We start from the raw sequence: 26270 nt of genomic DNA on the forward strand, positions 1-26270 counted from the left end.
GTTCTCCACACCACCTTGCGAACTCTCAGCCTTACAGAGGTAACGATGCAGTCATGATCGGAGATGGTAACTTTTTGCCTATAACTCACGTTGGTTCCACAGACATCGCTTCAACCTCAGGTACTTCTCTTCCTCTCAAAGATGTTTTGGTGTGTCCTGGAATCGCAAAATCCCTACTGTTTGTCTCTAAGCTTACAAATGATTATCCATGCTCTTTTGAATTTGATGACAATCGAGTGTTTGTTAAGGACAAGCAAACCAAAAGGGTCCTGAGACAAGGAAGCACCCGTGAAGGTCTCTACACTCTCAAGTCTCCAAAGCCACAAGCATTCTACTCAACAAGACAGATCACAACAAGCGATGAAGTGTGGCATAGGAGGCTGGGCCATCCTCATGATCAAGTTCTGAAGTATCTGAGTCAAATCAAGTCTATTGCAGTCAATAAAAGCTCTCTGAAGATATGCGAGTCATGTCAGCTAGGGAAAAGTAGTCGTTTACCGTTTGTAGCTTCTAGTTTTGTTGCTTCAAGACCTCTAGAGAGAGTTCATTGTGATCTCTGGGGTCCATCACCTGTTACATCTAATCAAGGATTCCGCTTCTATGTAATTTTTGTGGACAACTTCTCTCGCTTTTCTTGGCTATTTCCATTAAAGGCCAAGTCAGACTTCTACAACACTTTCATTATGTTTTAGAAGATGATTGAAAACCAGTTGTCTACTAAGATTAGCATGTTCCAATGCGACGGAGGTGGAGAGTTCATGAGCAACAAGTTCATGTCTCATCTGAAAGACTGTGGGATTCAACAACTGATATCTTGCCCATACACTCCTCAACAAAAACGGATTAGCTGAAAGAAAACACAGACACTTGCCAGAGTTGAGCTTGACAATGCTCTTTCAAAGCAAAACGCCACAAAGATACTGGGTGGAAGCGTTCTATACTGCGAACTTTCTGATCAACTTGCTCCCATCTTCGGTGTTAGAGGACAAGAGAAGCCCCTTCGAAGTGTTGAATGGCAAAGCTCCTGACTACTCAGCGTTGAGAACGTTTGGATGCTCTTGCTATCCGATGCTCAGAGACTACGCTGCAACAAAGTTCGATCCAAGGTCCCTTCGCTGCGTTTTCCTCGGGTACAGTGACAAATACAAAGGATACCGGTGCTTATATCCTCCAACGGGTCGTGTGTACATATCTAGACACGTTATAGTTGATGAACTCAGCTTTCCATTTGAGACGATCTACAGAGACGCTCACCCTCAAATTGTAACTCCTTCGTTGAGGGCTTGGCAAAGAAGCTTCATGTCTTCAGAGTCAGAATAATCCAACAAGTCATCAACCGCTGAGGGTCCTGTAGTATCATCCAATGTGATACTACAAACGTTACCACCTCAAAGATGCAGTGAAGCAGAGGCGTCGTCTACAACAAGTAATCTGAACTCGAACTCCATTGAAAGTAGTTCTGTTCTGAATGCTCTGTCTCCACAACAAAATGTCCCTGCTTCGACATCACAACACTCAATGATAACAAGAGCTAAAGCTGGAATAAGAAAGCCAAACCCCAAATATGCCTTGCTAACCCACAGAACGGCTAATCCAGTTCCAACATCTGTAGCTGCAGTTCTGAGAGATCCAAGATGGAACAACGCAATGGGGGATGAGATATCAACGTGTATGGCAACAAAAACATGGACTCTCGTTCCACGCACACCAGAGATGCATGTTCTTGGAAATCAGTAGATATTCAGAAACAAATTAAACACAGATGGAACGGTTGAAACACCAAGAGCGAGGCTGGTTGCTCAAGGCAACAACCAAGAAGAAGGAATAGATTATCTGGAAACTTACAGCCCTGTGGTCAGAACGTCAACAGTGAGAATAGTCTTACATTTGGCAACGATTATGAAATGGGAAGTCAAGCAAATGGATGTCAAAAATGCGTTCTTGCATGGAGACTTGCTAGAGAAGGCTTATATGAGACAACCAGTAGGCTTCATTGATAAAACAAGACCTGATCATGTGTGTCTCTTGCACAAATCTCTCTACGGTTTGAAGCAATCTCCCCGGGCGTGGTTCAACAAATTCAGTGACTTTCTCATTGAATTTGGTTTCATCTGCAGCATAAAAGACCCTTCATTGTTCATCTACTCACATGATGGAAACATTATAATGCTGCTGCTCTACGTAGACGACATGGCAATCACTGGAAACAGCTCAGCTACTCTCACGAAGTTGCTAGAAGAACTAAATGCTAGGTTCATGATGAAAGATCTTGGAAATTGCACTATTTTTTGGGAATTCAAGCCTCATGTCACGATCAAGGAATGTTTCTGACTCAAGAGCAGTATGCCATTGATCTTCTTACTGTGGCTTGTATGGAGCAGAGTGCACCAGTAAACACGCCACTTCCGCTACAGCTAAACAACGTTCCAGAACAGAACATTCCATTCTCTAATCCGCATTACTTCAAGAGTCTGGCTGGGAAATTACAATATCTTACCTTGACCAGACCAGACATCCAATACGCAGCCAACTACGTTTGCCAAAAGATGCACGCTCCATCAGTCTCAGATTTCACAAACCTCAAACGCATCTTACGCTATGTGAAAGGGACAGTGTCTATGGGAATCTCGTTTCTTTGTGACACTGATTGTACCCTAAGAGCCTACAGTGATAGCGACTGGGCAGGATGTCCATCAACAAGAAGATTTACAGGCGGCTTCTGCACGTTCCTTGGACAAAACTTGATCTCATGGTCCTCAAAGAAGCAACCAACAATGTCTAAAAGCTCAACAGAAGCAGAATATAGAGCTTTATCTGAAACCGCTTCAGAGCTGGTGTGGATAAGTATGTTACTCGAGGAACTGGGAATCTCTCTGCCTGTCACTCCACAACTGTTCGGAGACAACCTTTCTTCTATCTACCTAACAGCCAATCCAGCCTTTCACCGAAGAACAAAACACTTTGAAACGGACTATCATTACGTTAGGGAGAGGGTTGCTCTGGGATCACTAGTAGTCAGACACATTCCTGCTCGGCTCCAGTTAGCAGACATATTTACAAAGTCCCTTCCGGCTGCTGCGTTTCAGAGCTTGAGGTATAAACTAGGCGTTGATTATCATCCCACACATAGTTTGAAGGGGAGTATAAACGTAACCAACAAGTCACAACATCAAGCTCAAAACGATGCAGTTTTGTTTGACAAAATCATAGAGCCCACGAAGTCAGTTCAGGCCCAACCCAAGATCAGTCAACAAAACTTTTCAACGGTCACAACATATGAAGACAAAATCAGAGCTGGCAAAGAGAAGAGAAGAGGAAAAAAGATAGTGACTGAGTGTACTAAACTGAGAAGTGGTCCTGAACTGTACAACTCATTTCAAGCCCTTGGATGTCTAGGAGAAGAAGGATGATGACACGTCAATAGAGAACTAGAGCTTTCATCATTTACTATATAAGAATGTATTGAGACATTGTAAAAGCTTAAGAAACAAGAAATAGAAATTGCATTTTCAGAAAACTTATTTAACTTTCAGTTGGTACTTCATTACATTCATTGTTGGTTGGTATTTCTGTTGACTAAATAAAGTATATTTCTCGTTTCTTTAGTCTATGATTGATCATTGATCATGAGAAATAATTTTAGTATTCGAGTTGGTATAAGGTTGTTGACAAAATCTTTATCATAAAGATTTATGTTCTGTTTTCTTGTTTTTCTTTACTCAAGATTCCAACTAGCAACCTTTACATATATGAAAGGACATAAAAAATTCACAACAATCAGAGCATTTGCATTTGTAAACTCTTAGTGAGTCTATCACAATAAAAGAAAAAAACAAATAATTAAAAAATTAAAAAAAAAAAGGAGAAAAGTGTGAGTCTCACACTAATTCTTAATAAACTTAATTCTACACTTGTTTAATATTTATTGTTCTCAATGGTTTCATGATATTTAAAACATTTCTATAACCAAATTGTAATTTTTAAAATTTTGAGAAATTTATATGGTTTATCCAACCAATGAATGCCCTCTCATTGGTTAGAAAAAAAAAAGAGTTTTTAAATTCAAATAACATTAGAATAATTAAAAAAAAGAACGAGAGAGAAGGTAGAAAATAGGAGACTCTGTTCAAAAGAAAAAGTGCTGAATGAGTAAATGATCATGTATTGAATATTTTGAGGAAAAAAAACGCAAATCCGACTTTAGTACAAAATCCATTTGAAGAAAGCACAAATCACACACATGACTCAGAATTTCAAACCGGAGCCTTTGTATTTTTCCTCGACGATCATGTCGATTTTGTTTTCCATCTCAGGAGTGAGATGATTCTTGAAGTCACCAACTTCTCCTTTGCGGAAAAAAACAGAGTGATGCATATTGTTCGAAGCTTTTCCAGTCTTGTTGATTTCCAAACCGCTCAGATTACGCAGAGAACAAAGTTCCAAAATCTTGTCCACGCATCCTTGATCTTCTTCTTTCTCAGTGAACGGACAACCCAAAAACTCTGCAAGTCTCTTAGCCTGAGCAGCGGGCTTTGACTTCATTTCCTCGTACCTCATAAAGAGAACATGTTTGGGATCTTCCAAGCTACCTCTCCAATAGCTCAAAACGTGTTCCCAAATGGGTCCAAAATAGCCAACTCCACTGCATAAAGACTCAAACGAATACTCGAGAAGGCTTTTGTCTATTTCTTTTTGAAGATAAGCGCACCTGAAATGCCATAGCGACACCAACACGTCCTTCACGTTCCTGTACACGTAAACGATCTTGCAGGTAGAAGAGTCCTTGAAGGGTTCTTGGAGAGTATGTAACGGCATGTGAGTGGAGAACAGCCTCGGAGATGGGAACTTGGTCACGTCAGGTGTTGAGCTATTGAGATACAGAATAGTCTCCAAAAAAGGTGCTAAGCCATGAGGATTATCGGATTGTAGAGGGTGAAGAGCATCAGAAGAAGAAGAAGTGTTGTTTAATCTCACAAAGAGAGCGATCGTGAGAGCTTTGAGCCAAGTGTTTCCTGATTTAGGGAAAGAAGCAATGATTATATCGGTTTCTTGAGGCTTGAAACCTTTCTGGAAGTTCAGGACTCCTTGGAGAGTGTTGGGATAGTACCAACATCCTTGGTAGTTGTAGATCTTCCCTAGAAAATCTTTGTTACAAGAAAGTGAAGAGATTAAACTCTTGGTTTCTTCACTTATGTTGTCTCCTCTCAAGCTCTCGGGGAGCTCCTTCTCATTCATTTTTTTTTTGGTGTGTGAGCTTTCTCCAAATGCAAAGATCTCAATTATTATATATGCATGTCTTGGTCTGTGGATCATTTCCTATTTTAATATATCTTTCTCTATAAGTAATTTTATAAGCACGGAGCCATAGTAGGACTGTTACGATGAGTCTTTTTGATTGTTCACTAGTTGCATCGCTTGCTATTGACGGATACTCTAGAACCAGAGTTCATGGCTTTAGTCTCCGACCAAGCCTACAGTCGTAGCTCAATATCTCACAGTCGTTTCAAGTATGCTTTTTTTGGCCTCGACTTGGTCATCAAGCGAGAGCCAACTATTTTCAGAGACGGTATGCAATCGTTCTCAAATCCTTTTTGAATATTTCAACGTCGATCATTCCAACTATAATATGCTCTGTCGAAGAACGGTTTCAAGGATTCAAGTGAAACGTCTCGGATCATTTTACCTCTTAACGCATATATCTCTTGCTTTGTTGTAGTACTCTTTTATATATATTTTTACTTGTCGATTTTATCTCCGGATATAATCATTGTAGCCCAATAGATTTTTAGATTAATATAATCAGTTGGTGCACACAAAAATAATTACTAATATTTGATATAGATCCAGCCAAATATCGTGATTTGATTGGCATTCAACTAAAGTTACACAGATAATATTGTTAAACTATTAAACACAATAATTAATTCCTTATCAAAATCTACTCTACTAAATTCGAGTCGACTAGTTTTTGGATTATCATTAAAGTTAAAATGGTCTAACTAAAATTGACACCACTATTCATTACCAAACAATAAGTTTTAATCTAAACTAAGACCAATTTCGAATCAAACAGGAAACGATTTTGATTGCGAACTCAAAACGTAACAAAGCTCGCTCGGGAGCGTTTTCTAGCTCCTCTAAGCATATTCAATGTTCTCTCAATGCAGAGACTACACGGATAGTTATAGAACACAAGCGTGGAACAAATATCAGATTGTGGACATCTTCTTCCTCACGTTTAAAAACCGGCTGCTACCGCTAAACTGATCACAAAGTTTTGTTAGAAAGACTTGCCGGTGTAAAAGAGGTTGAAAGTATATCTTAGCTAGAGATCCTGCTTGACCCATTGTTTCTAAACCAAATATACTCTTAAGTCTTAAGTAGTAGTTGGTATTTCGCAGTATTCATTGTTGGTTTGGTATTTCTGTTGAATAAATAATATATTTCTCATAAAGATATATGAGAAATAATTTTTGAATTCGAGTTGGTATAAGGTTGTTGACAAAGTCTTTATCATAAAGATTTATGTTCTGTTTTCTTGTTTTTCTTTACTCAAATTCCAACTAGATCAACATTTACATATATGAAAGGACAGATAAAAATCATAACAAAGCAATCAGAGCATTTGCATCGGTAAACTCTAAAAGCATCCTCAACGGTGAATACTCTAAAAAGTTCTTACAGTTTTAAAAATATATATTTTTATTTTAGAAAAAGTTTCTAAAATATCAGAGAAAATATGGCTCGATTATAATCGGAAAAAAATATGTCTGCAAATAATCGGTTCTCACTCCATCTCCTACTTTATCTATTTTTTTTTAATCTTAAGATATCCTATCAAATATCAACATTGGAGCTGCTCTTGATGAATCTAGTACAATAAAAAAATTAAGAATAAAAAAAAAAGAGAAAAGTGTGAGTTCTCATTTGATAGACTCACACTAATTCTTAATAAACTTAATTCTACACTTGTTTAAAATCTATTGTTCTAAATGGTTTTATGATATTTTAAAAAATTCTATTAAAAATTGGATTTTTTTCTAATTTTGAGAAATTTATAGGGTTTTTTTTATAGAAATTTATATGGCTTTCCCACTAATGATGCCCTCATAAGAGAGTTTTAAATTAAGATAACATTAGAATAATGAAAAAAACGAGAGAGAAGGTAGAAAATGGAAGAATCTGTTCTAAAGTAAAAGTGCTGAATGCAGCTTTAGGTTCATATTATTACAGAAATTTTCGTGAGAAATTAAAAGAAACACAAATCACACTTCAGTAATGAATTTTTATTATTATTAGTACAAATCCATTTCTTGAGGAAAGCACAAAATCACACATGACTCAGAATTTCAAACCGGATCCCTTGTATTTTTCCTCGACGATCATGTCGATTTTGTTTTCCATCTCAGGAGTGAGATGATTCTTAGAGTCACCAACTTCTCCTTTGCGAAAAAAACTAGAGTAATTCACATTGTTCGGAGCTTTTCCGGTCTTGTTGATCTCCATACTGCTCAGACTACGCAGAGAACAAAGTTCCAAGATCTTGTCCACAGAACCACCTTCTTCCTCTTCCTTGGTGAATGGACAACCTAAAAACTCAGCAAGTCTCTTAACCTGAGCAGAGGGCTCTGATTTCAACTCCTCGTACCTCATAAAGAGAACATGCTCGGGATCTTCCAAGCTACCTCTCCAATAGCTCAGTACATGTTCCCAAAAGGGTCCAAAAGAGCCATCTCCCATGCATAATGACTCAAACGAAGACTCGAGAATGCTCTTGTCTAATCCATTCTGAAAATAAGCGCACCTGAAATGCCAGTGCGATACCAACACGTCCTTCACGTCCCTACACACGTACACGAACTTGCAGGGAGAAGAGTCCTTGAAGGGTACTCTAAGCGTATGGAACGGCATGTGAGTCGAAAACAGCCTCGGAGATGATGAGAGCTCGGTCAGGTCAGGTGTTGAGCTTTTGAGATACAGATGGAGCTCCAAGAAGGGCAATATGCCATGAGGATTATCGGATTGAAGAGGATGAGGAACATCAGAAGAAGAACTGTTCTTGAATCTCTCAAAGAGAGCGATCGTGAGAGCTTTGAGCCAAGTGGTGCCTGATTTAGGGAAAGAAGCGATGATTATGTCGGTTTCTTGAGGCTTGAAACCTTTCTGAAAATTCAGGACTCCTTGGAGAGTGTTGGGGTAGTACCAACATCCTTCGTAGTTGTAGAGCTTCCCTAGACAATCTTTGTTCCAAGGAAGCGAAGAGATTAGACTCTTGGTTTCTTCACTTATGTTGTCTCCTCTCACGTTCTCGGGAAGCTCCTTCTCACTCATTTTCTTTTGTGAGTTTTGCTTGAATCTGATTTTCTTCAAATGCAAAGATGATCACAGTTTTTAATAGATAAGATATCTGGGTAGGTGAATCATTGGCCTATTTTAATATCTCTTTCTTTTATAAGAAACTTTTAATTAGCTAAATGCACGGAGCCATAGTCAATGGCATATTTTTACCTGGATCATGATTTATACTTAAGCCCAAACAATAGTAAAAAGCCTATACAAAAGCATGACTATGGCTTGTTTACATTATGTAAATGTAAATCTAATTATATAAAAAGATGTTGTCTCACTTAGCCTGGCTGATGTTCCTACACGATTGAGGTGATGTCGCTTCGTTTCTGGGAGGCTAGGAATGTCAGGCAGGGTGATGAACTCAAAATGATGAAGATCAAGGCTTAAAATTAGGTGTAATCAGAATTTAGACTTTTAGACTCTCCTCTGTTGATACGGTTCAGTGATTCGATCCGTTTTTATGAGAAATACAGTAATGTTCTATGAGTGAAATCAATTACAACTGTTCGTTGAGAGACAATAATTTAAAAGTTTTACAAGGCTATGGCTTGACTGAGACGACGGCTATCGTTGCTTCTATGTTTACTGAAGAGGAGACTGAGAGGTACAGATCATCTGGTTTGCTTTCTCCAAATGTGGAGGCTAAGATTGTGGATCAGGAACGGGTCGTGTCTTGGGGTTTGATCAAACTGGCGAACTCAGGTTCCGGAGTCCTACTGTGATGAAAGGTGTTTGCTTCTTCTTTAAAACGTAATTCTTTTGTGTTTGGTGTTGGTATGAAACTGTGTTGAGTTGCTTTTAAAGGTTATTTCAAAAACGAAGAAAGCTACTGCTTCTACTATTGATTCAGAAGGATGGTTGAAGACCGGAGATGTGTGTTACATTAACAGTGAAGGTTTTGTCTTTGCTGTTGATAGATTATAGGAGCTATCAGATGCAACGGTTATCAGGTACGAAACAAAAAATTACATATAATCAACTTGTGTTTGATCTTCTTAATGTTTTAAAACTTATAAATTTGGTTAGAAGCAGTGTTGCTAGCTCATCCAGAGATTGCTGATGCAGCAGTAATACCGTGAGAACTTGCTTTTAAACATGACCCATCACTAAATTCTTCTCTTTAATGACCTTTTTTGAGGCTTTAGCTCTTACTTTTTTATCTTATTGTTTTTGAAGTATCCTGACACGAAAGCTTGGCAATATCCAATGGCATATATCATCAGAACAGCTGGAATCAACTTATCCGAAAGTGAAATCATTATCTTAGTCGCAAAGCAGGTGTTTTCAACCATGCAGACCATGTTTTGTAACTAATCCAGCCGTGGTTCCTTATATTTATTCTGAGTTTTGTTTGGATTACGTAGGTATCTCCATACAAGAGGATATGTAAGGTCAGTCACGGTTTTGTCTTCGATCCCCGAGAATCCCACTGGCAAGATTTTAAGAAGAGAACTTATAAAGCTCACAACCACAAAGCTCTAGCAGGGAGCTGTGTCCACCAGCCTTATCTCAGACTTCACCATTAGTTAACTCATTTATTTGGTTAATTCCTCTATAGAAATCTCAGTCAAAACTGAAATATTGATATACAAACTTATCAATTCTCATACAGAATCTCTGTTTCTCTGTATATACAAACAGAATATATTACATAAATAAATAAAACCAAACGTTATAATAATTAAATAAATATAATATAACAAGACATTATGGACCAATATTTAGCCAATATAGCTAGCAACCCCCGTACCAGTTGGCTAGGGAGAATCTATGAATTATCAAAACAACATAAATTAGCGGAAGTCTTATAAAATATGGGCAAACACTTGGCGATATTAATCGAATATAACTTGTGACGCAACCACGAAAATGAAACAATACGATAGTGTGTACAATAAATTATTGACACATACACAAAATATATATAAATCATGCGCATCCGCGGTGCTCAAATTATTGTAGCACAATATAAACCAATATCCTACGCCTGATGTAGCATCCCTCTTAAATCAATACTACATGAAACATCAAACAAACTCATCTCCAAACTGACTCATATTTATATTGGGTTGTTTTTATCAAGATAACCATTAAAGTTATATAACAAGATTTATTTTAAAAACATACAAACTATCGTTACCATCCCAAAACAGAAAAACTACAATTAATCTCACAAAATATGAGGGTAACTATTTTATAGGATAATACATATTAGCAGATTTATGTTCATCGCATAAAAAAATAACTCCTTTTTATAATAATTCTTTTATGTCCTTTTCTTCAACATATATATATATATATATATATATAAAAGATGTATTGTAATGTGCACATTTATATAATAATAAATAATGGTAGTATATATTATAAAACTAAACATCTGAAACTAAAATAAATATTAAAAATATAATGCTATTAAAAATATAATGGTTTTATAAAATAAATATAAATATTAATATTGTGATCTCATAATTCTTTCATTATTTGTTTATTTATAATATTTTTCGATATATAATAATTTTTAAATACTTCATAAATTAATATAAAATAACTTTTATTATAACTTCTCACCCGTAGGGCGGACCGACCCTAGTATATTATATATCCTTGTTTATCTCAATATTTTATTCATCGTTGTTTGTTTACTAATTGTTGCTCTGTTTCTTTTTTGGAAACTTACAATGGTTATATTGTTGATGTAGGTTTTGGAACCGCCAGAATTGTTATGCATGGTTCAAAAGAACATGGAGGAGAAAGTGGTCCCAATAGGAAATGAGATGCCATTGCTATTCCATCGGGCATGGTGACTTGGTGGTTCAACAACAGCCAAACCTACCTCGTCATACTCTTCCTCCGCTAAACTGACGAGGGTAAAGAAGGCTTCAAGGATTTTTACCTCGTCACAACTTTTCTCATCAAAGGCTTGATATAAGCTTTACCGTGAACCTACTATCTAGATTTAGCTCATGTCCGACCCAGAGGCATTGGAATGGAATCAAACGTGTTCTTCGTTACCTGCAAAGAACGAAAAACTTGGATCTATATTATACAAACCATAACAAAGATGGTTTAGTTGGCTTTGTTGATGCTGGTTATTTATCAGATCCACATCAAGATCGATCACAGACAAGATATGTCTTTACACATGGAGGTACGGCCATATCATGGCGTTCCATGAAACAAACCATCGCGGCCACTTCATCTAATCACTCGGAAATCTTGGCCATACATGAGGCCAGCCGCGAGTGTGTTTGGTTGAGGTCGATGACCCAACACGTCCGAACTAATTGCGGGATGGCCGAGTGCAAAAAGCCAACCGTGATGTATGAGGACAATGCTGCGTGCATTGCTCAGCTCAAGGACGGTTACATAAAAGCAGTGTTTTTAAAACCGGACCGACCCGATGGTTGGACCGGGTTCGACCATGAACCAGTTATATAGCCAGGTTGGTCTAGTAATTGGTTCGACCATGAACCGGCCACATAGCCGGATTATATTTCAAAATTATTAAACCAATAAAAACCACTAAAACTATCAAAAATCTACAAACCATCCATATAAACAAAAAATTAATTTATATTTATAATATTTTATGTTAAAATTGATTTATATTTTAACTATGCATCATGTTTACTAATATTACTTTTATATTTACATACTAAAAAAATATTAAACCATATTATTGAACCAGGTTTGACCCGGTCGAACCATATTGAACCGTAACCCAAAACACTGCATAAAAGGTGATAGGACGAAGCACATATTGCCTAAGTTCTTCTTTACTCACGAGCTTCAGAAAGCCCGTGAGGTCCAGATCGTCCAAGTACGATCCAGTGACAATTCAGCTGACCTATTCACCAAGGCACTTCCTACCTGCACGTTTAGGAAGCTCACGCATCAGATTGGGATGCGTAGGCTGAAGCACCTCCACTGAGGTTCACATCAGGGGGAGTAGTACGTGTTGTACTATTTTTCCTTCATCATGGTTTTGTCCCACTGGGTTTTCCTGATAAAGTTTTAATGAGGCAACATCAAGTGTATTACAATCCATGTATGGTTATGGCATCCAAGGGGAAGTGTTATAAATCAATTAGTGGATGTTCATAACCGGTCCGGTCCATAACCGGCCCATACATTTAGAGAGAGAGATGACCCAACCCTAGAGAGAGAGAGGCGGCCGCGAGACTTGGAGAAGAGAGAGAGGCGGCTACCACTTGCCTATTTCCTAATTCGTTTATGTTTATGATTTGTAATATTTCCTATTATTGTATTTTCATTTATCTCTCTTGTAACCCTATATAAAGGGAACACTTATTTATTAATAATAAGTACAAGTTTACAATATCCAGATCCCTTCGGTGTACATAATGGGCTTGGTGATGGAAAAATTGATAAGGTCTTCACTTTTATTTTCTGCAGTTTTCTCAGTTGCACTATTCCATGACCCCGAGTCCCCAACCGGTGAATTAGCACGTTATTTATCTTAGAGAGCATTGATCCATTATTAAAATTGAGTTATTTATTCAACTTTTTCCTTCTTTTTTTCGTTCACAGTCCCTTAGTTAATAACACAGTAATATAAAGATCATCACTAAAATGAAATTAATTGCTATGAAAAGAGATTTGGACTGTTTTAGCCCTTTAGGTTAGAGATCTATAGAATTTCAAAATCTATATTAATGGAGCTGACCCAAAAAAAAATTAATAAATTTGGAATCAAATTCCGAATGTAATATTGTTATTGCTTTTATGGTTAACATCTCAAAGATCTTCTCAAGTGTTGTTGCAGGGCAACTATCAGCTGCACAACTTTTTTACCGCTAAGCTGATCACAGAGTTTGTTAGATAGACTTGCCAGTGAAAAGAAGCCATATCTTAGAGAGCCTTGACCCATTACCGATGGTGTGTTCCTTGCCGCAATTTCTCTCAAGTAGTAGCTGGTGTACTTATTACATTCATTGTTGTTTCGTCTTTTCGTTGAATAAATAAGACATCTCTCTCCATTTCTTTAGTTCATGATTGATCAAGAAGAATCATTTTGCATACTAGTATTAAAATGATATTTTTTACACAACCCACGAGTTGGTAATGTTGCTGTTGACTATTCTTTGCTAAAATTTGTTATGTTTTTCTTATCTCAAGGTTCCAATTAGACCAACCTTTACATATTTTATGAAAGAACAGAGAAAAAAAACACAACAAACAACTAAGCTTCTTTCTCCACTCAAAAGAGAATCAATGACGAACCCAAGTGGATATCTTTGTCTCTCTCTACACGTGGCGGAATCCCAGCCTTACATTAGAACCCCATAGAAACACTAGTGATGAGAAACAGAGTGTAAAAACAGGGGAAATGACCAAACTGGAAGCCCCATTTCCTGGAAAGCCTCCGGTTCCGGTTGGACCAAACGCAGGAGTAGTTCCGTTTGTCAGAGTTGTTCCCGTTGGTGATGTTGTTGATGCACTTGAAGGATATATGCAACCAGTAACCAAATCTGCACAAAAGAATAAGGTCACAACTTTTCTCATCAAGGCTATTGACTTTTAGAGATGATTGACTTACTGGAAGGTGGGTTTTGATTGGTAGTGGCAGTTCCGGAGAAATTACAGCTTCCAGAGACTTGAGCTGCTTTCTGAAAGTAGCTGTTAACAGCCCAATCACAGTGGCTTTTGATGTTGTTTGGTTGGTAACAAGGACCGTTATCATGGATTGGATTGCAATCTGCTAAGCTTCCACATGCATAGTCTATTGCTAATTGTAGCTCTTTCTCTCCTATCCCATCTTTGCAGAGACAGTAGATTGCACCTATAAAGAGAACAAGAAGAATGAATATATGTTTTTAACCAATCTCAGGGCATAGATTGAAAATATCATTCCTATACATAAAGTTTGATTTAAGGTAGTAGAAAAAAGAAGAAACATTTACTTGAAGATTTGGTCAAGGCCAAGAGCAGCAAGAGACCTAGAAACACTCTCATGATGATGAAGCCTTAAGATCGTTCTTTAGGAGAAGCACAAAATAGACTTTGACCGTCGACCAAAAACCAGGCAGACACCAAAACTAAGATGATGGCTTTAGAGAGAAGATGCAGAGCTTTTGGAAAATGAAATGTGTTTCATAAATATTAGAGAAAAAACCTTGAAAACTGATTGGTTACAAAGTTCCAATTAGGAATCTTCTTCGTTTTTAACAAATTGTATAATCTTTTTAGGAAAAAAAAAGAAAAGTATATTTTGTTGAACTATAACGTACAATGGAAAAAGAAATTGACAAACTAGTATTACACATGGGAGGTAGGCAGGGCTCACTCGGATCGTTGCATGACGTTACTTTAGTATTATAAGTATTTAACGCTTTCTGTTTGATCTGTTATTCTTAGTATGCACGGTTGTGTTTGCCAGTTGAAGACCAGACAGAAGAGATTCACTGAATAGGAAGGACCAAAGGTTATAGTTTTCTCTTTTAAGTTTTAACAGTAGTGGTCATTTCTAGTGATACTTTTTTGAAACTTCATATATCTTCGTTTACTATTCAAAATAAATAATAAATTTTCATTGGAGACAAAATTTAAGAAATTTTTAAAGTGAGCATAAGAAAAGAAAGTCAGTAGTCAACTTTTGTTTGATAGCTGAAGTAGCCACCGATGTTGAACGACAAAACAACGAATCATATGAATGCCACTCAGAATTAAAAAATTTATGGAAAATAAGGAATATAGTGTAGCTAGTTTTCAATTAGCCACTACGCTAGTATTAGTCCCCATACACCACAAGTTAACCGATAAAACCAAGTTCCTTAATAAGCAAATATCCGAATTCGTAAGTTATGTCAAACTTAAACTTGATTTAATAGATTTCCCCTAGATTATATTTGCGAAGTGATTTATACACATATCGTCACTACAATCATTCTCGCTGAAAAGAAAATGACATGACAGTTAAAATAGATGACATGGTTTTAGAAAATAGTGACATGACATCATATTAATTGTGAGATGTAAAATTTCCTTATAAAAATTTAAATTTTTTGCAAGAATTTTAAATATGGTAATAAAAATAACTCATATATCATTATTAATGTCAATTTTTCATATAAATATTTATTTATGGTAAACTATTAAATATATTAATAATTCATATATCACAATTAAATAATAATATATATGTATATATGTATCTCACATTAATAAAAATAAACTAAATAAAGTAACACTAATCCAAAAAAAAAATTGATAATTAAACATTTAAACATTATTTAAATTTATCTGTTCATCTTCATCATTTAAATCAACAAAAAAAAAAATCATTTTAACTAAAACAAATAAAATCTCAAATTTATTAGAATTTATATGTATATATATATATATATATGTATATATTTAAAATTAGATGGAAAGATATATATATATATATATATATTTAAAATAAATAATCATTAAATACAATAATATAATTAAAACTATTTTTATAAAATCTAATTTTATCTTTATTAAAATTTAAATAAAATCGAATTTAAATAGTTATACCAAATAAATAAAAAATAAGATTACAAAAATACGTTTATGATTTTTTTATAACTATTGAAGTTAAAATATAAATTAATAATGTTGAAATATAAATCAAAATTTTCTTTTGAAATAAAAAATGTTATGTTAAAAATCACTATTATTTCTGCGCATGGAAAACTACTAGTTAGTTATAACTTATAACGTGATTGCATATGTTGTCTATAAATATACAAGTCTAATCATGTAATCCGTTTCTTTTGCCTGTATGCAAAGCATGCATATACTGATATGCATTTTTATTAAATTATAGTGGTTGTACTTATGTCATCCGGGGATGTAGCTCAAATGGTAGAGCGCTCGCTTTGCATGCGAGAGGCACGGGGTTCGATACCCCGCATCTCCATTTTTTATCCTCATTTTGACGTTTTTATTATCTCTGATCAGTGGAAATCTATAAACAACACTTCTGAGCTAAGAAGTGTGAGAAAGTTCATTCACACGGTTGAAAGAACTGGCATGAGATTATTTTTTAGCTAACTTTATCACTAAGCAAACATTAAAGATAACAAAGTGTACACTTTACTTGTGCTGGACAAAACGATAAACCCAAACTGTAACCACAATTTTCAAGCGTTATTGCCCTCCAAACTCTCCGTTCAAGTAATCCACAAACCGCCTCTTGGCACTGTCTGCGTCAGTTGGTAACGGTGGCCCGCTCAGACTAGCTTGACCCATCAATTTAACAAACGTTCTTCGAAGCCTCCTTAGCTCCGGCAATCCAACCGGTCTGCAGATTTCAATCGGAGGTAGCTCATTGCCAAGAGTAACTCTGCTTATAGCCCCACCAAGCCCTTGCTGCTCCACAACCGCATTGATGACTTCTTGTGTCGCCCTATCCAGCTCATAAAGAGAATTCGCTTCTGAGAATCTAGCAGACTGAGTCGCTATACTCGGCTGAAGAACTCTCGCAACTTGAGTTTTAGAATCAACAGTCTTGGTCAGATAAGTCACAGCCTCTAAAATCACAAGAGAGGATTTCTCTATCCCATCTCGAGAAGGATACAACTCAAAGAGAGGCGAATCCCACCGGTTTCTCCTCTCAGGTCTCTCAAACCTCCTCACAAGATCTTCAAACACACAATCCACATACGAAGCCTCCCCTCTATCACTCCGTTCCTTATTCCACTCCCTGCAACCAGCTTCATCCACATCACAGTAGACAACACAGTACCTAATCCCAGCGGCACGTGCAATACACCACAGCTCGTATCTATAACCTTTGACGCTATTTAATGAATCTACAATAACAATGTCTCCCCTCGAAACTGATCTATCAACATCAGACCTGAGCTTCCCTCTCAGATTCTTCTCTGAAGGCATGTTGGCATAGTTCTGGTTGCGGTCTAGATGAAACGAAGCCTCGTCGATGATTCTAACACTCTGCTTCGTATCAGATTTTTTCAGTGATTCAGCTAAAGTTATTGCAGCTATTGATTTGCCACTGCAAGGTTGCCCACAAATCACAACTAGTGCCATTGATCTCTACAAAATGAAACCCACACATGACTTTAGATTCGATTTCAATCGCCAGAACAAGTTCAAAGCATCAAACTTTCAATAACTGTTTCAACAATGGATCATGAAGAATCAAGCAAATAAAACATCATCTGAGCAAAAATTCATGAAAATAGGCTTACTTATATCACGAGCAGATGCAATTGAGTACTGTAAAGCTCGGGAAGCTCAGTAGAGGCGGAGAAGGAGTCTCCTCGGCGTCGTCGAGAGGTTGAAGAAGGGTCGCCTGATAATCTGATTTGGGGATTTAGGGTTTATTATAATAACCGGTTCAATTCGTTTGGTCCGGTTTGTTCTATACCAATCTGCGTCGACATAAGTTGCTTGTCTCGGTTTAGGAAGATAGATACGAAGGATATTCCAACGCAAGTTGCTAGGCACGTGCTGATATACGGCGAGGATAATTTTGTCATTTCAGCTATCCAATGATTTTAATAAGTGACAGCTCATTCGATGTTGTCTCGGTATCCGAATTTAATCCGGGTTTCAAAATCGGGCACGATTAATCAACCCTAGCCACTTTCGAAAATTCCCCCAATTTATTTTCTTTCTTCAATTCGTGTTCAGATCTATTCCTGTTTCCAGATCGAGCTTCAAATCAATTGTAATTTTCGTTTTCCTCTTGATTTCCTCTTTCGATTGATACCTGTTTTGATATCATCCATTTATTTTTGTCAAATTTAAATTTTGAGCTAGATCTAGATCTTTGAGCAACAGATCTGATCAATTTTGTTGTGTAGATATTTAATTCCTTCGATAGTCTTATCGGATCTGTTCTCAATTCTAGTTTTTCCCCAGAAAAAAAAATCGGATTTGGGTTCTCGTTGACTTTGATGTTCTAGGGTTCGTCAGATCTGGAAATTAATAGAGGGCTTTTGTCTATGCTCTCCTTAATTAACCGATTCTTTGATTTTGATTGTTGATTTGGTGATTTAAGCTGTTAATTGAAAAATCTAGGGTTAGGGCTTTCAAAATTTGGGGATTTTTTCAATTTACGCATATTTTTCATTTACTTTGTCACTTAGGTAATAACTGTAATTGTTATATTTGTCACTTGTTAGTGTGTGTCTGGGGATGACGTTGGCAACTTTCAGACCAAGTAACTAAATGGCTTTGGTTTTTATTTTACAGCTTAAAATAACATGGGTTTTAAGCGCACTTTTGACGCTGAGGATGTACACGAGCTCAACGTGAAGCATGCAAGACAGATAAGTTATTGCAATAAGCTGGCCAAACTAGATGAAGGAGTTCCATATCGTGTTTCTTTGGAGAAGCCAGGTGTTGCCATAGGTAAAATAATAACATGAGTCTTGCTGAGGGGTTAACATGATAAACACAAGCATCTTGCTTATTTGTTGTGTGTTGTTTTAGCAGGAGACGATCCGAGTGATCTCTATGGGTTTAAATGCGAGGATAATGTTGAGACTGATGCACCTTTCTCGTGGATGACATCCGGTTTTGAGGAGGGTTCTCAGTCTGGTGGGACGACTCAGTCTACCCTTTCTGATGAGTCTCCCGAGTCAGATTGTCTCTGGAGACCATTTTGCCTTGAAGACGATGTTGAGTTGTGTCAGAGTTCTCCAAGAAAAGCAGTTCCTATTGGGTCGGGTTACCAGGCTGATATCCCTGAATGTGTCAAGGATGAAGTACGTGATCACAGTGAAGAAGAAGTGATGATGGGGAAGTGCGTTATTCCAATGTCTGACTGCGAAACTGACGAAATGGGTAAAGGAAGAAAGGAGTGCGTTTGCATGGATAAAGGGTCCATCAGATGCATGCAGCAGCATATAATGGAAAACAGAGAAGGCTTGTTTGAAACTATTGGATACGAAAGATGTCTGAGCTTAGGTCTTGGCGAAATGGGGGAGGAAGTTGCTGGTAAGCTAACTGAGGACGAGGAGGATCTTTTCCACGAGGTTGTTTACTCCAACCCTGTTTCACTAGACCGTGATTTCTGGAAACAGCTGAAGTCTTCGTTTCCTTCACGAACCATGAAGGAGATTGTGAGCTATTACTTCAATGTCTTCATCCTGCGAAGACGAGCTGTTCAGAATCGGTCTAAAAGTTTGGACGTTGATAGCGATGATGACGAGTGGCAAGTTGAGTATGACAACACGTTTCATGGTCCTCAAACTCCTGGAAAGAGCCTCTCAAGAGTTGAAGAAGAAGAAGAGTTGATAGCTGAAGAAGATTCATGCATGTCCTATGACTTCAAGTCCAGTAATGCAATCTCCTCTCGATGTCCAGTTAGAAAGAGAGAAGAATCCAACGTTGGGAATTACTGGCGCCACTGCAATGATCTTGTGGAGGATCATCCGTATTCATTTGATCCTTGTGATTCGATACTAGAAGATCCTTGTTGGAGCAAGAACATTGATCTTCTTCCAACGTCTAACATCATCGACGAGATCTTTGGTCAAGACCCGTGGGAGGATGATTTCTTTGGGGGAAAGTAGATGAAGATGGTCTACAATCTTAATTTGTTACTCTACCTCTAGTTCTGAATCTTGTGTATGTAAATGCTTTATTTAAAGACAATCCCAAGTTTGGAAGTTTTCAGGGAGTTCTCTGTATAGTGTTAACCCCTGCAGTCTTTTTGTTTTTCAACCTTTGTAAATTAGAATTAGATTTTCTTGTATGAAGAAGAAAAAATCTTCAAAAACTGTTTAATAAACTAACTTTTTCATCTGTAATACAGATTTTCTGATCTTATCATAAACATTGCAATAATCTGTTTCTCCAGATGTTTGGTAAGAAAAACGCAGAGCAATAACTTGAGTCTCTCTTGAGACCTTTAAAACAGAGAGCCTTGGTTATTACAGAAACAGAGGACGTGACGTTGTTCCTGATTACGTGACAGAGATCATCAATATTTTTTTATACGTAGAATAAGTATTATACTATTGCAGGAAAAACAAGGCTCTTGATCATCTCGACGACGATATTGATGAGCTCAACTCTTGTGTTCAAGGCGCTAATCAACGGGCACGTCACTTGCTTTCCAATTAAACTACTGTCCTGTCCTATACGTATCTTCTCTGTACAGTTGAATGTTCATTCTTCACTATCAAAATTTTCAAATTATATCTCATTTTGATTCAGTCTCTTCTCAAAATACCACAATAAAATACAGAGAAAATTTAACCAAAATACATACATATATACTCGTACAGTAATGTATTTACTACACCAAAAAGCCCTTCAGACTGACATCATAGAGTGATTTTCAGACACTCGAGAATCAATTTTACTATAGTGTACAAAAACTTGTGTTCTCTTACCGTGGGAAAATGATTACTATACAAACATTTTGCCCCTAAGTAGATTCACTTCTCCAGTACCAAGTCTCCTCGTTCTTCACTGGGATCCAACGGGTGCCAGATGAAGATCCTTTCTTTCCCTTAGTAAAAAACCCGATAATGAACCCTAAAAGCACACCCATTACCATCAAGCCTGCTCCTTTGACATACCATGAGACATTAGACTCAGCTTTTCCCACAAGTGTTGCAGATGCAGCAACGGTGTTAACAGTATCCTCTTTGCTCCCACTGATTACTTCCCCAGATACCAACATCTCAACCGTATCGTGAACTTCTCCATCGTGGTTCCCCACAAACGAAACAGTGAGCTTCTCTTTGTTCGCAACTAAACGAGTGTAACCAAACTCACCCGTCCTGTACATCGACTGCTCAGGCTGAGGGAAAATCGGAAGACCTGGATGGTGGTTCGGTCTCGGCTCCCAAATCGGCTGCCAATCTTGACCAGCCATACCGATCACAAGATGAACCGGACTTCCTCTCCACAGCTTCCCACAAGTGTTGTTCCTCATCGGACAAAACCTTTCGTATCTATGAACATGTCCCCACAGAGCAAGCGTCACGTCGTTCTCCACAAAGAGCGGTTCCAAATGCTCGACCATCTTTTGCCTAATCATCGCATCTCTAACCTCGTTGCTCGTGGTGTACATCGGCCTGTGCCCTTGCACAACAACGAACGGCGTGTTCTCCCTGTCCACAGACTCTAGATCTCGCTTTACGAACTCGTACTGTCTCCCTCCTTTAAGAAAATTCGTCTCAGTGGAGATGTAAACGAAATGAACAGATCCCACATCGTAAGAGTAATAAAGATTCCTCGTCGGAGGAGCTTTCGTTCCCGTGGGCTCTGATGAGTTTCCAGGCATGTTGAACCTCATACTATACGGCACACCACACTCACCACCACCATCGTTTCCGTAAGTCCAAGCTGCCCAATCAGGCTTCCAAGGCTGAGCAGGAAAATCATACTCGTGGTTACCAATGCAGACGTGGTAAGGGACTCTCGAGGCAACAGGCTCGATCTGAGCGAAGAACTCATCCCACACCCACGAGTAGCCACGAGCGTAGCTTATATCTCCAATGTGCGAAACGAGAGCTGGTTTGTCACCAAGAGCTTCGATGTCGCGTAGGATCCACTTCAGTGTGGAGATACTCTCGTCCTGCGTGCGGATAAAGGTTGTGTAAGGTGTAGCGCAACCCATGTCTCCAAACATGAAAGCTATGGTTTCCTCTGCGTAGACATCACGAGCGATAAAGCTGTGGATCTCACTCCATCCCTTTGAATCACTCCCAACCTGATACAAACAAAGACATAACCAGTGTTAAAAATATAGCTAGGGGGTCAGCTTAGACCGTCTAATGTTTCTACCCTATTTTTTATTCTAAAATATAATAACTCTATAATAGAGTGAAAAATAAAATGATGAACAAACAAAAAACAACTTAATATATATATATATAGTAAATCCATTTTTTAGTGGAAAATATATTGGGGTTGGAGATGTCCTTAGTAGAGTAATAGCCAACTAAGCTGATTATTAAGAACGTAATCCTTAAAAAAATATTGATTTATTTTTTATATATTTTATATTTTTGTTACATATTTTAATTTTTAGATTTAATTATAAAATTATTTTGAATTATAAAAAATTAGATAATTTTAGTGGATCTGAAGTAACATTATTGTTTGATTTAAGAGATTTGAACCAATTTAAAATTGTTTTATTAAAACTGTTTTAACCGATTTAGAACTATTTTAAACTATTAGAATAAATCTAAATCGAATTTTAATTTTAAGAAAATCATTCGAATAGATTTAGCGCCTAGTCATTTTCTATACCGATTTTTAGAACACTTAACCGAATCTTTGAACCAAGGATTTGATTATCTAAGAGAACCAATGATTCAGATTTGTTTACCTGATAGTAATACCTAACGCCACCGTTCAAATTCTTCATAACGGCATAAAAAATCCAACCTGGATCTCTCCATCCAATAGTTGTATTAGCCGGAGCATTACACATGTGCTCTCTCTCGTACCTAACTCCGCGCGCCGGCGCGGAGTTTCCCAACCTCTCCTTCCCTTCTCCGTACCTCACAAACCTCTCTTCACCGTCCCCAGCTACGAACGTAACTCTCATACCGTTATCCTTATCCTCGAACGCCAAATGGATCTGTTCCGGCTTCCCGACGCCGGATCCGAAACTCAGCTCCTCCGATTCCGCCAAGAGGTGTTTGGTTCCCGGTAAAGGATTCTGATCGTGATCCAAGTGCTTCGGATCGATCTCGGACTGCGTCCATCGGAAGATCCGGAACGAGTAGTTCGATCGGATGTTGGTGAGAGGGAGGGAGATCGAGCCGGAGCCGGATCGCCACGTGGAGGAGGCGTTGAGGAGTTTGTAGCCGATGAAGTGGTCGTGAGGAGAGTTCGGAGGGGAGTAGATGCCTAGCCAGTCGAGATCGGAGGGGGACTCGACGCCGGACCATTTGATGGCGACGGAATCGCCGGATCGGTTTAGAGTTTTGGGGGAAATGGAAACGGTTGCTTTGGCGTTAGCTGAGGATACGAAGGTAGAGACGAAGAGGAGGAGGAGGAGAAAAGATAAATTGACGACCATTGCGATAGATGCGACGACGGAGGAGGGAGTGAGTGAAATGATTGCTGCCGGAGAAGGGAGATATAACACAGTGGTTTAATACGACGGCGTTTTAGAGATGGACTCTTGAACCTCTCTAAGCTATTTTTTTAATTTATGACGTATCACCCTCCTTTGGAGATGGACTCTTGAACCTCTCTAAGCTTATGAATGTGACGTAGGGCTCTCCGTTTGACATGTTTCTGATGTTACTTCTCATGTTCTTTAATTAAGTTGGAAGAAACATTGCCTCTCAGTGTATGATTTGGTTTAAATGAATATAGGATTATGAATTGGTCACGATCTACACAACAATAAATTGACTGACCCTATTCCTCCACTAATTGGGCGGCTCAAGCGCTTTAAGACACTGTAATGTTTGTTCACACACACACACTCCGTACTTGCCAATATACACCAAGACTAACTTGTAAGCCTCCTTAGTATATCACCCATGTTATAATTCAATATTTGGTTGATGTATGTCGCAATGCAGGTACATAGACAGACATGAAGGCGACCGGTGTGCACATACGGTCCTCGAGTTTTATGACACAGATGTCCTTGCTTCTTTATGCATATAACAAGTCTCTTTCATATACAGATCATTGTTGTCTGGTTCTTAGGAATCAAGATCCAGCCAGATTGTGGTTGATGTGTTTACTTCATGCAAATGATTCCTTATCCATGTATGAAAATTAGGTTTTTTCTTTTCTTTTCACTGTCCATTTGAGAAAGCAAAGAACCAAAAAGGCAAAGAGGGAAAAGAAAGAGAAAAGTGTCCTTTACTTAACCTACACACTTTTATGATCCAAATATGTAACTTGCATGCAAAGTAATAATCTCAATAACCCCCTGCAAAACCCCTCCAACACTTTTAAAACAGCCCCTCTCAAGTTCTCACACCATATGCTACATTGAAATGGATAGCTTGATCAAGCAAACAAGGTAAATCACTAAACATCACAATTCATCTCTTCTATTTAACCAGACATACATATATTGACGTACAAGTTTTGTATTTCTGTCTCAGGAGAAGGCATCCAGCTGCCCGGGTAAAAACAGATGAGGTTGGTAGCCCCACTAGAGAGAAAAAAGTGTCACCAAGGAAGTCTGTTTCCTTCGAAGAAGGTGACACAAACTTCTGATATGTTGTTCTTTGACATCCCCTATCATTATAAGATTCTTGATTAATTTTAGCGTTAGAGTTTACATCATATTACGTGTTCTGGTAGATAAGAAGAAGCCCTCAAACTGGTTAGAGAAGCAGTTCTCGAGGCAAATGAGCGACCAAAGTTATGACTCGATCAGTGACATGGACTATGCAGCAGCAGTTGCGGCCACTGCTTATGCTGTAACCACTTTTGAAGAAACTTGGCTAGAGAGATATCACGTAAGAGTTCTTAAGATTATACTTAATAAGAGTAATTAAGAAGTTTTTTGTTATTCGAATTTAGTCTAGTTTGTAATTTTGAACAAAACAGAGCGGCCGAGAAGATGCGTTTCCTATAGAGGAACCGAGAAGCTTATCAAGAAGATTCTCAGGTGACGTTTAAGAACAACTCAAGATTGGATATTATTGTTTACTGCATGTTTTTTTTTTTAAGTTAATTATTTACTGCATGTTACAAATCAACTTTGCATTTTTGTTACGTTGAGACAGGACAACTTTCATTTAGAGAGCCAGAGCTAAATGATAACAAACTTCCCACGCCAAAATCTCCAGTGAGAAAGTCATCGTCGGTAAAAAAGACTCCTACGTTCTCCATGGACTTGAAAGGAGATCACACCAGGCAAAGTGAAGATTCAGGGGAGACACATGAAAAACTAAAGAAACCTGCTTCGGTTGTATCTGAACCGCCAGCTCCAATGCAGATACAAACACCGGTTAGGACACGTTCAGAACGTCGTGCTCCACCACCACCACCTCCTCCTCCTCATCTAACACCTTCGCCTCTGCGGCTTCCACCTAGAGAAACTAAAAGGCCAAGTTCTGGTGGTACTACTCGAGAACATGATTCAACAGCTGATGCTTGGGAAAAAGCTGAACTAGCTAAGATCAAAGCAAGGTAAGTCTCAAACAATACACAAAAAATAACTTATACATATGTGTTGTTATTACACTTAACATATGTATTACACATGCTCAGGTACGAGAAGTTAAACAGAAAGATCGATTTATGGGAAGCGAAGAAGAGGGACAAAGCTCGAAGGAATCTGGACAAATCTGAGGTTGGTAGTATGATTTGACTTAGTTCAATATTATCTCAAGATATTTTGAAAATGTGTTTTCTCTAACCATTTTTGGTACATGAAACAGCAGAGCCAACAAGAACAGAGGAGAAAGAGAGGATTGCAGAGGTTTAGAGAAGACATGGAATACATCGAACATATTTCTTCCGGAGCTAGAGCTCAGGCTGAGAAACAAAGACAGAACGAAGAGTTGAAAGTGAAGGAGAGAGCCGGTATTGTACGTAAAACCGGTAAAATTCCTGGAAAAGCATGTTCTTGTTTCTGAGACTGAAACAAAGGATCTCAGATACTTGTAGCTGTATATATTAATGTGTATGTGTGCGAGATAGAGAGAGAGAGAAATGATATGGGTTATATAGTTTCTCAAAAGAGATTATGCGCCATGTAACTAAAGAAATGCAACATCATTCCTTGCAAAATCTCAAAATCTTACACATGATACTCTCTAAACAAACGCTTCCAGAAACATTCAGACAATGCACTTTGCACCTTTTTGCCGAACTATACAAAAATTGTTGGCAAGACTCATCCCATACTCACGACTAACCACGATCGTAACTTTATATTTCCAAATCAATGTGTGAAATGAGAGCTGGCTGTAAGAAATGATGATGAATAAGTAAAGAACACTCGG

The 26270-nt window shown here is 37.9% G+C and overlaps 7 protein-coding genes, 1 long non-coding RNA gene and 1 other non-coding gene across 12 annotated transcripts; 4 read left to right on the top strand and 5 right to left on the bottom strand.

Moving 5' to 3' along the window:
• Positions 1–4144: 4144 nt before the first annotated feature.
• Positions 4145–6183, bottom strand: LOC106360196 (cytosolic sulfotransferase 1-like). Its single transcript, XM_013799785.3, has one exon. It carries the CDS (start codon positions 5311–5313, stop codon positions 4246–4248), a length of 1068 nt encoding a protein of 355 aa, XP_013655239.2. The 5' UTR covers positions 5314–6183; the 3' UTR covers positions 4145–4245.
• A 983-nt stretch (positions 6184–7166) lies between these two features.
• LOC106360197 (cytosolic sulfotransferase 1-like) lies at positions 7167–8406 on the bottom strand. The gene has a single exon (XM_013799786.3). It carries the CDS (start codon positions 8329–8331, stop codon positions 7342–7344), a length of 990 nt encoding a protein of 329 aa, XP_013655240.1. The 5' UTR covers positions 8332–8406; the 3' UTR covers positions 7167–7341.
• A 210-nt stretch (positions 8407–8616) lies between these two features.
• On the top strand, positions 8617–10586 carry LOC106360199. The gene is made up of 4 exons (XR_007327816.1): positions 8617–9077; positions 9154–9299; positions 9382–9424; positions 9526–10586. It is a non-coding gene; the product is annotated as an uncharacterized LOC106360199 (long non-coding RNA).
• Positions 10587–13456: 2870 nt separating this feature from the next.
• Positions 13457–14777, bottom strand: LOC106360200 (PLASMODESMATA CALLOSE-BINDING PROTEIN 1). 2 transcript variants are annotated; one of them, XM_048766386.1, is made up of 3 exons: positions 14313–14777; positions 13913–14155; positions 13457–13844 (listed from the first exon to the last, which is right to left on the bottom strand). In XM_048766386.1, exons 1-3 carry the CDS (start codon positions 14326–14328, stop codon positions 13621–13623), a joined length of 483 nt encoding a protein of 160 aa, XP_048622343.1. In that variant the 5' UTR covers positions 14329–14777; the 3' UTR covers positions 13457–13620. The 2 variants fall into 2 exon arrangements, with proteins under 2 accessions (XP_048622343.1, XP_013655241.1); XM_013799787.3 differs by having other exon boundaries at positions 14277–14668.
• Positions 14778–16188: 1411 nt separating this feature from the next.
• TRNAA-UGC lies at positions 16189–16261 on the top strand. Its single transcript has one exon. It is a non-coding gene; the product is annotated as a tRNA-Ala (tRNA).
• Positions 16262–16360: 99 nt separating this feature from the next.
• LOC106362086 (protein KTI12 homolog) lies at positions 16361–17745 on the bottom strand. The gene is made up of 2 exons (XM_013801904.3): positions 17556–17745; positions 16361–17400 (listed from the first exon to the last, which is right to left on the bottom strand). The coding sequence occupies exon 2, from the start codon at positions 17392–17394 to the stop codon at positions 16492–16494; it is 903 nt and encodes a 300-aa protein (XP_013657358.1). The 5' UTR covers positions 17395–17400; positions 17556–17745; the 3' UTR covers positions 16361–16491.
• Positions 17746–17867: 122 nt separating this feature from the next.
• On the top strand, positions 17868–20126 carry BNAC03G56560D. Of its 2 annotated transcripts, none has more exons than XM_013801905.3 (3): positions 17868–18037; positions 18565–18723; positions 18805–20126. In XM_013801905.3, exons 2-3 carry the CDS (start codon positions 18576–18578, stop codon positions 19887–19889), a joined length of 1233 nt encoding a protein of 410 aa, XP_013657359.1. In that variant the 5' UTR covers positions 17868–18037; positions 18565–18575; the 3' UTR covers positions 19890–20126. The 2 variants fall into 2 exon arrangements, with proteins under 2 accessions (XP_013657359.1, XP_013657360.1); XM_013801906.3 differs by having other exon boundaries at positions 17871–18037; positions 18808–20126.
• Positions 20127–20572: 446 nt separating this feature from the next.
• On the bottom strand, positions 20573–23996 carry LOC106362088 (probable inactive purple acid phosphatase 2). The gene is made up of 2 exons (XM_048766387.1): positions 22667–23996; positions 20573–22042 (listed from the first exon to the last, which is right to left on the bottom strand). Exons 1-2 carry the CDS (start codon positions 23363–23365, stop codon positions 20750–20752), a joined length of 1992 nt encoding a protein of 663 aa, XP_048622344.1. The 5' UTR covers positions 23366–23996; the 3' UTR covers positions 20573–20749.
• Positions 23997–24192: 196 nt separating this feature from the next.
• On the top strand, positions 24193–26055 carry BNAC03G56540D (remorin 1.4). Of its 2 annotated transcripts, none has more exons than XM_013799789.3 (7): positions 24193–24331; positions 24417–24514; positions 24619–24776; positions 24868–24928; positions 25047–25452; positions 25534–25615; positions 25704–26055. In XM_013799789.3, exons 1-7 carry the CDS (start codon positions 24306–24308, stop codon positions 25899–25901), a joined length of 1029 nt encoding a protein of 342 aa, XP_013655243.1. In that variant the 5' UTR covers positions 24193–24305; the 3' UTR covers positions 25902–26055. The 2 variants fall into 2 exon arrangements, with proteins under 2 accessions (XP_013655243.1, XP_013655244.1); XM_013799790.3 differs by having other exon boundaries at positions 25707–26055.
• The last annotated feature ends 215 nt before the right edge of the window (positions 26056–26270 follow it).

Source organism: Brassica napus, chromosome C8 (assembly GCF_020379485.1).
Source record: "Brassica napus cultivar Da-Ae chromosome C8, Da-Ae, whole genome shotgun sequence".
NCBI lineage: Eukaryota > Viridiplantae > Streptophyta > Magnoliopsida > Brassicales > Brassicaceae > Brassica > Brassica napus.

Bases quoted from the DNA above. Each gene is read 5' to 3' on its own strand.
- BNAC03G56560D (XM_013801905.3), top strand. From the start codon at position 18,576: ATGGGTTTTAAGCGCACTTTTGACGCTGAGGATGTACACGAGCTCAAC. The intron at 18,724-18,804 runs GTAAAATAATAA...GTGTTGTTTTAG, and splicing joins GAAGCCAGGTGTTGCCATAG to CAGGAGACGATCCGAGTGAT.
- BNAC03G56540D (XM_013799789.3), top strand. From the start codon at position 24,306: ATGGATAGCTTGATCAAGCAAACAAG. The intron at 24,777-24,867 runs GTAAGAGTTCTT...TGAACAAAACAG, and splicing joins CTTGGCTAGAGAGATATCAC to AGCGGCCGAGAAGATGCGTT. The intron at 24,929-25,046 runs GTGACGTTTAAG...ACGTTGAGACAG, and splicing joins CTTATCAAGAAGATTCTCAG to GACAACTTTCATTTAGAGAG.
- LOC106362086 (XM_013801904.3), bottom strand. From the start codon at position 17,394: ATGGCACTAGTTGTGATTTGTGGGCAACCTTGCAGTGGCAAATCAATA.
- LOC106360196 (XM_013799785.3), bottom strand. From the start codon at position 5,313: ATGATCCACAGACCAAGACATGCATATATAATAATTGAGATCTTTGCA.
- LOC106362088 (XM_048766387.1), bottom strand. From the start codon at position 23,365: ATGGTCGTCAATTTATCTTTTCTCCTCCTCCTCCTCTTCGTCTCTACC. The intron at 22,043-22,666 runs GTAAACAAATCT...TGTTTGTATCAG, and splicing joins GCGTTAGGTATTACTATCAG to GTTGGGAGTGATTCAAAGGG.
- LOC106360200 (XM_013799787.3), bottom strand. From the start codon at position 14,328: ATGAGAGTGTTTCTAGGTCTCTTGCTGCTCTTGGCCTTGACCAAATCT. The intron at 14,156-14,276 runs GTAAATGTTTCT...TTCTCTTTATAG, and splicing joins GGCCTTGACCAAATCTTCAA to GTGCAATCTACTGTCTCTGC. The intron at 13,845-13,912 runs GTAAGTCAATCA...TCTTTTGTGCAG, and splicing joins CAATCAAAACCCACCTTCCA to ATTTGGTTACTGGTTGCATA.
- LOC106360197 (XM_013799786.3), bottom strand. From the start codon at position 8,331: ATGAGTGAGAAGGAGCTTCCCGAGAACGTGAGAGGAGACAACATAAGT.